This window comes from Polypterus senegalus, chromosome 1 (assembly GCF_016835505.1).
Source record: "Polypterus senegalus isolate Bchr_013 chromosome 1, ASM1683550v1, whole genome shotgun sequence".
Taxonomy (NCBI): Eukaryota; Metazoa; Chordata; class Cladistia; order Polypteriformes; family Polypteridae; genus Polypterus; species Polypterus senegalus.
In genome coordinates this window covers 206,804,704-206,818,962 of record NC_053154.1, presented here as the reverse complement: position 1 = coordinate 206,818,962, position 14,259 = coordinate 206,804,704, and the positions used below count along the sequence as shown (strand labels likewise).

Below are 14,259 nucleotides of genomic sequence, written 5' to 3'. Positions count from 1 at the left end.
TTATTTTGGCCATGTTTTAATACCTGCTGATTGTTTTCCTACTTTTTCCATGCCACCATAAGAACTCAAGACGTTAAGCATCTTAAGAATTAATTTTTTAAGCATGTCATATTTGTTACATGATTCTTTTGTGGTTTTACTGTCAAGGGGAACACTTCCTATAACTTCAACTTAAATTCACTCCGAGACTCTGTATAAACAAATACATTTTGAACGTACCTTCCAAGTCGTCAATAGTTTTCTCCAGTTTAGCAACTGATCTTTCAGCAAACTCGGCACGAGTTTCAGCCTAAATAAAAGCAAAATATGTAAAGCCTGTAGATTACTAGAAATTAATGTAGGTAATAAAAAGGCAAAATGTAAGGTTTACATGGTATGAACCACAACCTATTATGCTTGCCACCCAGAAAATTGCTGCTTTATTAGCTAAAACAAACAATTCAAAACCATTAGGTGAAGGCTGAAACATTTATTTTGGGCTTTATATGCAGCAGAGTCAAAATGGAATGGAAAGGTCTATCACCAATAATGTTTGAAAAAGATGGTAGGATTGTGAGTGTTTTGACATTAAAACACTGATGTGCTCTCATACTGAGAAAAAAAGTCTATTTAAAGCAGAGAATCCCTTTTTTTAGTTCTCTTTAAAAACAAAATTCTCATACACAATCCCAAACCTACTTAATCCAATTAAATATAAAAACACTGAATTTGAAATATTCACACAAGCATTAATCTTATATTCTGAGACAAATGCCAAACAAAGGAATTAAAAATAGTTTTATTTAAACAAACTTTGTTACTACTTCTTAATTACCTTAAATAGAAAAACCCGTACTTTCCTGATTATTGTGGTAATACAACTGGCAATTTGCCAGTTTATAACCACAGAAATATGCAAATTTAAGTACTTCTTATACATGCAAGAAATATGAAGCTTGAAACACTTTCACATACAAAAAATTACTACTTCACATGAAAATGCCAACTAACTAATTAAATCCTCCTCCCAGATGTCTAATATCTACCATCTCCCCATTGTTAAAAAAATACCACCAAACAGCTTAAATCATACCTCTTTTAATTTGTCTGTCAGGATCTTAATTTCCTCCTCATATTTGTCTTCCTTCTGAGAATACTATTAAATGGGGAAAAAAAAACATTAAAATGTACCACTGCTAGTCTTTAACAAAGGCATAATTAATGTTTCGCAACTTAAGATGCACTCTTACCAAGCAGTCACCTTCATTGAGTCATGCTGAATATTTATACATAATCAGACTACATGCTGCAAGACTTTCACTCCCCACCCCCCAACTTATGCAAACTACTGAAATATAAACAAATGCCATTTAAAAAAAATCATTCCATAAAGGCTGAAACAGCTAAAGCAGGTACCACCATGGTCAATATTCTCATACCACCATCTACCAAACCCTAAAACCAATATTTGTAACATTCTACAAGTTAACAATGGTATTACCTTAATAGACAGATTCCAATGTTTTTCATTCTCTGAAATAGCTAATTCTAACATATTTTGACAAAGATTTAACAAGTTAAGAATTTATATAGGTCACAATGTTATGAAAACATTGCCCAACAAATTTTCAAATCCATTTCATCCAAATCAGGGTCATGAAGGATGGTGGACCTTTCCCTGGCATCACGGGAAGCAAGACAAGAACCATCTCTGGACAAGGAATCCGTCTATTACAGAGCTCAATCATACACTCACCCATAATCATACAGAGGCAATCTGGAAGTATCACTTAAATTAATCAACGACTCTTTCAGAAAGTGGGAGAGAAACCAGAACACTCTAAATAAATCGGATATTAACATTTCAAAAACACTGTATCCATTTTCCATGGGGATCGATTTGTTCTTAACTCAATTTTACTTTTTGTAAAAAATTGATTTGTATGGATTGCAATAAAATTAATAAAACTTCAAAAAGTGTAGGGACTACTCCCTAAATAGGCGCTATAGCTCCAAGTTCATGAGCCCTTCTTTGCTAACTCCTTCTTTAACCAAACTGGAAGTTTTTGCTACATAGGATAACTTGTAAAAATCCATCAAATGTGCTTTTAAAAAAAAAAAAAAAAGCTAATACTCAGTATTATTGTTGGTTTATTATTATTTGAACATGTTACTGTCTAGTGTAATAGTAAGGTAGTTACTTTACTCATTCTGTGTTATGTTCATATCTCCAATAGTGATAAAATGTACTGTTAATTATAGGAACAGGTTAAGGCTGATGGTTTCACTAAATATTAAAGTGAAAAGAAATTAACTCATGTTGGATTTAAAATTAAACCCGTTTACCACACTTTAATACAGAACCACTATTTATATTAAGAATACTGAAAAACAAATAGTGGAAGTGGCAAATACAGACAACTAGGCTAAACTTTAAATTAGTAATAACTTCAAAATAAAAATATTCTTAAAAAAGCATGGGAATATAAAAAATACACAAATACTTCCAAATTACAATTTCCACTGCCTAAAACATTAAGGAACAGGAGCTCAGGGGAACTGCTGTAGGATAGCAAGGACTAAGGGGGAGAACCTTTATAAACTTTCATAATTTTGTCAGTTTTCTAAAGCAGAAACTCCAAGTCTCTGTAGAAGCTACTTTAGAGTGCTGTGGAACTCTGTACTATGACACTGCTGCTTACACAAAAATGATATACACAGAGGAATTTAAGAAAGACTGTAGGAAAGGTTTCTCATTACAGAAGTTAATGTATGCAGAATGCCAAACATTTTGATAAGCCAAAAGTTTTAATCACCAATAGCCATTTGGAGAATAACATAGGGTTACACCATTGAAGAACACCTATGCACATACTCTGCATGGGAGTAAATCTATTCTTCTTTGGCTATGTGTGGCAGCCAGTGGTATAGAAAACATCGTCTCATAGACATCAATTCAGCAGAATATATGAGAGAGAGAGAGAGAGAGAGAGAGAGAGAGAGACACAGACAGAGAGAGGTATAGAAAACATCGTCTCATAGACATCAATTCAGCAGAATATGAGAGAGAGAGAGAGAGAGAAAGATAATTAAACTAAAGCTAAAGAGAAGATGGACATTGCAATGATTTAAAAAGCTCGCATTGGCCCCAATTTCATTTGTTTCAAACAGAAAAAAACGGTTTGGTGCCAACGTTTTTGACATACAAAAAGCTCATTAGCATTTCACTCACATACAGAATATTTAATTTTTGAATTGGGAAGAGAAGACAAATGGATGTGCTATTCATGCACAATTGTCAAAACTGAGCTATATCGATGACTACACTCAAGACTTGCTTCCAAGGCTGACAACTATTGCATGAGGAGGCTGACTTAGGTTTACTTTAAAATCAGGCATTTCTCTTCAAACCAAACTTTCTCAGAACACCTTAACCAGGTTTAAAAAGTACAGATTTCATAGGCAAATTCAATAATGGTAAAAATTTATTAAAAAAAAAAAAAAAAAAAAACAACATTTTCAAAGTAAACATTAACATGCAGATACAAATACAAAATAACTTATTAAATATTTACACAATTAAAATACATGCAGCTACCACTGTATGAAACAGCAGAACACAGAGGGGGATATTTTTAACAAACAATTTAATCAGTTTACACTGGTGTTTCCAGCCAAATAAGCCAAATCAATTTTAGCATATTTTAAAATCCCAGCTATAGTTCTGCTTGAATGACTTAATGAAAAAGGGCCAACATTCCTTTCTTCCTCTAAAATATTTCCAAACAGTTTTTAATTCAATCAAGCGGTGGCTGAAGACTGCGACTCAGAATAAATCATGCACTTCAAACGGCTGGGCAAGTAAGGAGAAGCTATTTAGCCACACTATACCACATCAATCTCCACTTCTAGACTAAAAAAAGGCACAAGTTAAATATAAATTACACTGGCAGAAAATTAGGATGGTACAGGTGTCTGTCAGTGTTTATATGCAAGCTTAATAAGGGATTGCAGTGGTATAGTGGAGTTTCAACTGGACATTTGAAAACCGAAAAACCTCTCGAAGTCTGAAGAGTGGTCATGCTGGTGGCACTGACAATCAAAACCCTACCTTCTCGGCCTGTGCCTCAAGGGATTTGAGATTGTTGGTGACGTTTTTCAACTCTTCTTCCAGCTCTGCACATTTGCTGCGTTGGCAGAACAGCAAAAAACAAATCAAGTAGTGGGGAAACAGCATGATGTGAGAAGAAATAAAGGCAAAAAGAAAAAGATCAGAACAAGAAAAGGAGGCAAGACAGAAAAGAATGATGTAGTTTAAAGTCCTCCAATAATAAACATTAAACAGCGAAAGACTTATTGTAGTTAAACACTAGGAACTATTTGGGGCTTTAAAAACAAACATTTTTCAGTTTTATTACTTGAAATTACAATCTACGGAAGCAAATTGTAAACTAAAAAAAAAAATAAAAATGTGCTAGCTATGTCAGCTCCAAGTTTGGGATAGAAGACCAGTTTGAAAGTTAAATTCTTTAAACATTCTGGTTTTCTTTAATAAGAGTGACCTGCATGTAAATAATCCTGTCTAAAGAGGCAGGTTCAGTCTAAAGTTGTAATTCCTTATTAGGATGAAGACCACCTCTATGTTTAAAGCAACAACAAAGACATAGGTGATGGTAGCCATTTGGACAGTGACTTTTCTGCCTGTGTTTAGGGAATGTTCATATTTTATACTGGCCAACAAACATACCTGAATGATGCAAATATATTTCTGCAGATCCAACCTAAGGTAATTCACTGTCTGAATTGTAATATTGTAGAGAAGAAAAAAGCCAGCACTTCTGATATGTTAATCATAAAAAAGCTTGTTTTTATAAAGTAGTCTGAAAGAATTAATGATTTTCAAAAGGAAGTAGAGGTTTATTTTGCAAAATGAAAAAGGAGGTAAAAGACAGTTAGCCATGCATTAAAAGCATGAGTTGCAAAGTTGAAGCGCTGGGACGTAAGGAACAGTATCTGTATGTGCTTATTAAACAAAATTAATGGCAAAAATTCAAAAAGGTAAACGTTTTCCAGCTCAGTTCTGATTATACTAGCCTGTTTGCCCAAACCCTTATACTTTATCCAATGAAGTTTAAAATTAAAATTCTTAGTTACAAGCTCACTAGCATGGCTAGAATAATCATATAATTCTTATATTAAAGACAATTCAACTTTTCAGTTTTTCAAAGTATAAATAGCCATAAAACTTTCAGACTCTCTTAATCTGGAGCCTAACCCCGCGAAATGTAATAAGTAGAGATTTTTTTTTTTTTTTAAATTAATTTATTGAAGATTTGCTTTTGGATTAATTCACAAGTAGAAAATTTCTGGTATTCCCCAGAAATATTTGAAAATGAAAACACAATATAAAATGTAGCAAAGATCAAGAGCATGCTTACTAAACTATAGCATTTTTATGTGAACAATATGCATTATTATTATGCTTGGTATAAAATACATATATTCTGCCTCTTTTCACTTTGGATTAACTCACATGAAAAGTTTATTTCTACCCTATTTAAAGATTGGCACTGAGCTTTCTTTATGTTCATTGCTTTATAAAGTGGAAAAATGCTGCCATTTCAACTAGCCTTAGAAGCCATTTCACACCTAATATCTTCATAGGCAATTACATTTTCAAACCTGCTAAATGTTGTTCAGAACTTTAAGGGGCTTTATTCTATTCTGCCAGCAATGGAGACGGTGCCACTCCACTGCAGAACCCACATCAAACAACGGACATTATTAACCGTGTGCCAGTATGAGGACGGCAAATTTAAAATATGAGATAATATGCCTCATTTATTAACATAAGAATTAGTTTCTGCAATCCTAAAACCACGTTTTTTTAAATATCCTACAGGATAATTTTCTCAAAGGACCTAAAGCTTTGACTCCTGTCATTTATTTCCTAGATCATTTAAAAGGGTTATTAACTCTTTAATGATGTTTATTACTGTCTTATATTAGAACACTGAAAAATTTACAAAACATCTGTTAAAATATATACTACTGTGTAAGCAAAGAAATAAATTAATATACAGGCATCCTTTTAAGAGTAAGAAATACTCTAATAATAAAAACAGTGAAGTCATAAAATTATTTGTTCACCAATTTCCCTTAAAACAAACAAACAAAAAAAAAAAAACAAACACCAACCAGCATTACAAGGATATATTTTAAATCTTTAAATTTGCTAGAATTGGAAACCTTAATTTCCATGAGCTCCTTCAATCTTATGATCTGGGTCTCATCTGTATTCAAAAATGCACTGTGCCATGAATTTCTGGCACATTCAAACACTTATTTTCTACCGTCTATTTCATTAATGGCCAGTTACTAGTTTGGACAAATATCACTCCAACAATAACTGGAGGGGTGATCATAGGATAACTTACACTAATACCTCTATAGTGCTAAATACCCTTGTTGTCCCTCATTTTAGGGATGAAGTTTATGTGATGCTATAAAAACAATGCAGTAGCTAAGCTGGCCAGGTGTATAACTGAATGGATTTTTAAAATGGATGTACACAGTGATGCTTTACCTCAATGTCAGAAGCCAAGAGATTACATTGCCTCTCATCATATGCTAACAATGGAAAATATTGTAATGGTCTCTTTATAATGATTCATGAACAGCAATGTCCAGGTAACCTTGTATCTAGTCATTTGCCTTAAATGTTCCACTGCACTGCCTATAGTCTACCTGTATGTAGTCAAGAGTTTTAAGGTTTTTACCTGTAGAAATAGGATACTGCAGGAACATGTGAAGGCAGACACATGCACACACAGTATTTTGATTAAAAGTTAATATAATGCTCCAAATTAGTATTTAAAAAAAAATAAATGATCTATGCGGTTATACTGTGTAATTAATATCTCTCTCTCATATATATATATATATATATATATATATATATATATATATATATATATATATATATATATATATATACATATATATATATATATATATATATATATATATATATATATATACATATATATATATATACATATACACACATATATATATACATATACATACATATATATATATATATATATATATATATACACATATACATACATATATATATATACACATATATATATATATATATATATATATATATATATATATATATATATATATACATATATACATATATATATATATATATATATATATATATACATATATATATATATATATATATATATATATATATATATATATACATATATATATATACATATATATATATATACATATATATATATATACACATATATATATATATATATATATATATATATATATATATATACATATATATATATATATATATATATATATATATATACATATATATATATATACATATATATATATATATATATATATATATATATATACATATATATATATATATACATATATATATATATATATATATATATATATATATATATATATATATATATATATATATATATATATATACACACATATATATATATATACATATATATATACTATATATATATATATATACATATACATATACATATACATATACATATACATATATATATATAAAAATAAAATAGAGAGAGGATATTAAATACACAGTATAACAGCATAGATCATAATTTATTTTCATCTATATATCTCAAAATGTGCTGAAGAGATGAACTAAGACAAAAGTTGCATTTTGGCCTTTTTCTGGTTAGTCATTTCCTTTTTCTTGGATTACACATGTAGAATAGTATGTATTTTCTGATGGTCGCCTGGATCTTGAGAAAGCAAAAAACACTGCTGCTAAAATTAAAAACCACAGCATAATTACCACAATCTACTGTTCACAGAACCCAAAAAAAAAAAAAAAAAAAAGACAAAGTAATGACAAAAGTTATGAATTCTAATATGTACAGCCACACCCAGCCAAATGGGAAGCATAAACCAGTGTTTCTTTGTGCCAGTCCCAAGCCAGGATAAATATGGATGATTATGTCAGTAAGGGTATCCAGTGTAACATTTTCACAGATTAATATGCAGACAACAATACAGATTTCCATATCAGATCGGCCGATACCTAGGGCTAACAATGGCTGCCAAAAAAAATACTGTTAGCCAACAGGATGCTGGCAGAAATTGGGCTACTGCTAGCCAAAGGAGGAGGAGGAGGAGGAGAAGAGGGGGAAGGAGTGTCCAGAGGCAGAAGAAGAAGAGAAAAGTAAAGAGTGGAAGGGAGGGTAGCAACTTTGAATGTTGGCAATATGACTGGTGAGGGGAGAGAGTTAGCTGAAATGGAAAGAATGAAGGAAGGCTCATATAGAGCATGCAAGAGAACAGATGGAAGGGAAGTAATCAGAGGTGGGTTCAATTTGTTCTACCATGGTGTGGATGGGAGGAGAAATGGGATGGGGTAATCCTAAAGGAACAATATGTCAAGAATGTTTTGGAGGTGAATAGTGTTGGACAGAGTGTGGATTATGAAGCTGGAAATTGAAGGTGTGATGATGCATGTTGTCAGTGTTTTTGCAATGGATGTGAAAATTTTTTTGAGTGAGTTGGATGAAGTGATGGGGAGAGAGAGAGAGAGTGGTGATTGGAGCAGATTTTAATCAACATGCTGGTGAAGGGAACAGAGGAGATGAGGAGGTGATGGGTAGATATGATGTCAAGAACATGAATGCAGAAGGTCACATGGTAGTAGATTTTGCAAAAAGTCCCGACATGGCTGTGGTAGATATGTAAAGAAGATGGATGAACACAGGGTGATGTACAAGACTGGAGGAAGATGCACACAGGTAGATTATATCCTATGCAGAAGGGAGAGTCTGAAGTTTGGATTGGAGATTAGAGAGTGCAAAGTGGCAGGAAAAGGCGTAGTTAGGCAGCATAGGACGGTGGTCTTTAGGATGACATTGGATATCAAGAGGAGGAGGAGAATGAGGACAGACCCAAGGATCAAATGATAGAAGTTGAAAAAGGAAGACTGTAAGGTTGAGCTTAGGGACAAGACGAGACAGCACTGGGTAGGAGTGAAGAGTTACCAGATTACTGGGCAACTACAGCAGAGGTATTAAGGGTGTCAGCCAGAAGGATGCTTGCTTGGCATGACATATGGGCAGAGGAAGGAGGAAAAGGAAACCCAGTGGTAGAGAGTATACAGAGATGAATACAGTTGGTGAAGAAGTGGGACAGCCAGAGAGATAAGGCATAAGGTGAAAAGAGGCAAAGGCTAAAGAAAAGGCATATTTAAATTGATAAATGGACACTAAGGGAAGAAAATAATCTATACCGATTTGACTAGACAGAGTGACCGAGCTGGGAAAGATGCACAGCAGGTTAAGGATGATAAAGGGTAAAGATGGAAACATACTCACAAGCTAGGTTAGAGTGTTGAGCAGATGGAAATAGTACTTTGAGAGGCTTATGAATGAAGAAAACAACAAGAGAGGGAAGATTGGATGATGGGTAGATAGTAAATCAGGAAGTGCAACGGAACAGCAAGGAGGAAGTAAGGACATTTATGACGAGAATGAAGAATTAATTGGAAGGCTGTTGGACCAGATGACATACCTGTGGAGGCATGGAGGTGTTTGCGAGAGATGGCAGTGAAGTTTTTAACCAGATTGTTTAATGTAATCATGGAAGGTGAAAGGATCCCCGAGGAGTGGAGAAAAAGTGTTCTGGTACAGATTTTTAAGAATAAGGGAGTCCCTATGTACTAAGATGTTTGTGGATGACATTGTGATCTGTAAAGAGCAGGTCGAGGAGACTCTGGAGAAGAGGAGATATGCTCTAGAGAAGTGGAGATATGCTCTAGAGAAGAATGAAGGTCAATAGGAAAAAGAGAGTACATGTGCAAGAATGAGAGGGAGGTCAGAGGAATGGCGAGGATGCAGGGAGTAGAGTTGGCAAAGGAGGAAGAGTATTGCAGATCAACAGTACAGAGTAACGAGGAGTGTGGAAGAGAGGTGAAGAAGAGTGCAGGAAGGGTGGATTGGGTGAAGAAGAGGGTCAGGAGTGATTTGTAACAAACGGGTACCAGCAAGAGTTAATGGAAAGGTCTACAAGAAAATAGTGAGACCAGCTATGTTATACGTATAGGATGGAGAAAGTGGCATTGATCAAAAAAAAAAAACCACAGATCTGGAGATGGAAGAATTAAAGATGTTAAGATTTGTACTGGGTGTGACAAGGATGAACAGGATTAGTAACGACTACCTTAGAGGGTCAGGTCAGATAGTTGAGAGACAAAGTCAGAGAGGTGATATTACGTTGGCCTGGACATGTGCAGAGGAGAGATGCTGGGTATATTGGGAGAAGGATGTTAAGGATAGAGCTGCCAGGTAAGAGGAAAACAGGAAGGCCTAAGAGAAGGTTTATGAATATGGCGAGAGGGGACATGCAAGCGGTGGGTGGAACAAAGCTAGATGAAGGGGACTTGAAAATAGGATTCGCTGTGCCAACCCATAATGGGAGCAACTAAAAGAAAAACATACTAAGATAAACATGAATCCAAAGAGACTGCAATGTGAAACAGAGTGGTGGTGACCCTAAAATTCCTCTTAATGCTTAAAAATTTTAATCTTAGCTTGAGAATGCATCTGCTTTCATCCTCTTATTGGCAATTCAAGTGTGGCAAGGAAAACACTTAAAACACAGCATCAACCTAACCTATGAGTTTCCTGGGGAAAGAACTGGTAGTCTTACAGTGACCAAGTCAGTCTCCAGATTTAGATCTAGGTGGGCATGTACTTAGAGGTACCACTGAAGCAACCACTATAATGAGTTAGGAAAGCATCTTATTAAAAGTAAGAATTTAGTAATATTAATATAGCTGCAGCCTTGACACAGTTTAATGACAAAATATGCACAGTTGAATATCAACTTTTAAACTTAACTGGACTTATCCCCTATATTTTGGTTAACTTGAAACAGAACACAAAAATTAAATCTAAATTTGAGATTTTAAATTTTTGTATTTTTTTTTTGTATTTTTATTTTTTTTGAATTGACAAGACTATACCATATACAGTGGTGTGAAAAACTATTTGCCCCCTTCCTGATTTTATTCTTTTGCATGTTTGTCACACAAAATGTTTCTGATCATCAAACACATTTAACCATTGGTGAAATATAAAAACACAAGTAAACACAAAATGCAGTTTTTAAATGATGTTTATTATTTAGGGAGAAAAAAAATCCACACCTACATGGCCCTGTGTGAAAAAGTAATTGCCCCCTGAACCTAATAACTGGTTGGGCCACCCTTAGCAGCAATAACTGCAATCAAGCGTTTGCGATAACTTGCCATATGTCTTTTACAGCACTCTGGAGGAATTTTGGCCCACTCATCTTTGCAGAATTGTTGTAATTCAGCTTTATTTGAGGGTTTTCTAGCATGAACCGCCTTTTTAAGGTCATGCCATAGCATCTCAATTGGATTCAGGTCAGGACTTTGACTAGACCACTCCAAAGTCTTCATTTTGTTTTTCTTCAGCCATTCAGAGCTGGATTTGCTGGTGTGTTTTGGGTCATTGTCCTGTTGCAGCACCCAAGATCGCTTCAGCTTGACTTGACGAACAGATGGCCGGACATTCTCCTTCAGGATTTTTTGGTAGACAGTAGAATTCATGGTTCCATCTATCACAGCAAGCCTTCCAGGTCCTGAAGCAGCAAAACCACCCCAGACCATCACACTACCACCACCATATTTTACTGTTGGTATGATGTTCTTTTTCTGAAATGCTGTGTTCCTTTTACACCAGATGTAACGGGACATTTGCCTTCCAAAAAGTTCAACTTTTGTCTCATCAGTCCACAAGGTATTTTCCCAAAAGTCTTGGCAATCATGGAGATGTTTCTTAGCAAAATTGAGACGAGCCCTAATGTTCTTTTTGCTTAACAGTGGTTTGCGTCTTGGAAATCTGCCATGCAGGCCGTTTTTGCCCAGTCTCTTTCTTATGGTGGAGTTGTGAACACTGACCTTAATTGAGGCAAGTGAGGCCTGCAGTTCTTTAGACGTTGTCCTGGGGTCTTTTGTCTCTGCGCTCTTGGGGTAATTTTGGTCGGCCGGCCACTCCTGGGAAGGTTCACCACTGTTCCATGTTTTTGCCATTTGTGGATAATGGCTCTCACTGTGGTTCGCTGGAGTCCCAAAGCTTTAGAAATGGCTTTATAACCTTTACCAGACTGATAGATCTCAATTACTTCTGTTCCTGAATTTCTTTGGATCTTGGCATGATGTCTAGCTTTTGAGGTGCTTTTGGTCTACTTCTCTGTGTCAGGCAGCTCCTATTTAAGTGATTTCTTGATTGAAACAGGTGTGGCAGTAAACAGGCCTGGGGGTGTCTACGGAAATTGAACTCAGGTGTGATACACCACAGTTAGGTTATTTTTTAACAAGGGGGCAATTATTTTTTCACACAGGGCCATGTAGGTTTGGATTTTTTTTTCTCCCTAAATAATAAAAACCCTCATTTAAAAACTGCATTTTGTGTTTACTTGTGTAATATTTGACTAATGGTTAAATGTGTTTGATGATCAGAAACATTTTGTGTGACAAACATGCAAAAGAATAAGAAATCAGGAAGGGGGCAAATAGTTTTTCACACCACTGTAAACTGCTTTAATCTTCTAGTACTGTTGTACTTGCATGAACAGTTTTACTCAGATAAGGCTTACAACCAAGAAAATTTATATCTATTAATATTGCACTAAAATCTTCAAAAGCTGAAAGTACACATAAATGTAAACTAGTTTACAAATTACACAGCCATTAACTCAGGGTATACCAGACTATTTTGAGCACTTTTTAGTAGAGCATTTCTGGGGTCCTTAAATAAGTCTAGGAAACATTAAAAAAAACTTATCAAAACTAACAGACCACATTGCCTTACAAAACCTTGATTAATGAGGCATCAAGCTAAAGGCAATATATAGCAATGTACATAAAAAAGCCTAATCAATAGCTGCAGTACACAGATATGGCTGCAGCTCACTGAAAACGAATGATCACAGGAAGCCACACTACATGCGTTTAACTGTTAAAGACGGAACAAAATGTCAGCAGCTTAATGTGAACACTTAAAACAAGCACTCAGTAAGCATGCACATACTAAATTGCAAGTAGTTAGGAGAGTACAGTTTCCAGCAAAAATATATTAGTTTCATCATATAGTCTTTATGGTAAATACAACTGACTGAGAAACTACCCGAAGATTGAATGGGTTAATAATGGCTTTTGTGCACCTTATAACAAGTATGGGTGACTGGTGAACTCAGTGTGGGTTCTCTGTAGTTATAAATTTCCACTGATTAAATCGATTTTGTTTTGCAAATGCAAATAGAGGGTTATGGGAAGTCTATTATAAATGATGCTCCTAATGCAGGATCACTAGTCAAAGTAAAATGGATAGTTCAGGAGAAGAGAGTAAATAGTATTATCTTGGACATAGGAATAGGCTAAGACAGGTGTAGGCAATGTTGGTCCTTGCGTTCCGAGGCTGTAGGTTTTTGTTCCAAACCAAGTTCTTAATGAGAAGCCAATTATTGCTGATGAAGCACTTATTGCTCAAGTGACTTTTGATGCTTCACTTTAGTGGTCTCGCTTGTTAAGGTTCCCCTCCCTTAATTGCTTATTTCACTCTTAAACAGCTGTGTTCACTGTTTTTAATGGCTTATTAGGACTAAGACACAAATGACAAAGGAGCCAGTAGCTCTCCATCTAACTTTTTTCCATCTATACCTGTGTGGATTCATCACGCTTTATCTGGTTTAATAAAACACTTAAGAGAAAAATGCGACAGACTAATAAATTATCTGCTTTAGGGTTCAAATCACTTGGGTGATATCCTTGGAAAAGAAAAAAAAAAAAACCACACAGAAGAACCTAACATTTCAAACTAACAAGTCATAAATTTAAATAAGATCTGAGATTGGCAAGACTTGGCTTCTAATTAAGCAATTGGGTTGGAACAAAAACCTGCAGCCTCTGAGCCCCTCCAGGACTGAGACTGTATACCCCTGGGCTAGAATCAAAAGTGTGTGAATTTATAAGAAATACCACTAATCATTAAAGTTTCATACACAACAGTCACTTGATAAACAGAAAGGAGCCATAGCTGAAGTGCTTCATGCTATTTGTAATTTTCACTACTGTTGTGAAAAAACAGGGATGGCTTATGCATAGATTCGCTTAACCCTTTTTGAAACATTTGA

At 34.7% G+C, this 14,259-nt stretch overlaps 1 protein-coding gene across 5 annotated transcripts in view; it reads right to left on the bottom strand.

The window, feature by feature from the left end:
• Window positions 1–14,259, bottom strand: part of LOC120538384 (tropomyosin alpha-3 chain) — a 64,713-nt gene that overhangs the window by 14,291 nt on the left and 36,163 nt on the right. For 3 of the 5 annotated variants that reach the window (XM_039767893.1, XM_039767885.1, XM_039767912.1), the window contains 3 exons: window positions 4,091–4,166; window positions 1,073–1,135; window positions 220–289 (listed from right to left, as the gene is read on the bottom strand). In XM_039767893.1, the coding sequence (XP_039623827.1) occupies window positions 220–289; window positions 1,073–1,135; window positions 4,091–4,166 (209 nt within the window). The remainder of the gene's footprint in view (window positions 1–219; window positions 290–1,072; window positions 1,136–4,090; window positions 4,167–14,259) is intronic. The other 2 variants (XM_039767903.1, XM_039767919.1) reach the window with 1 other exon arrangement.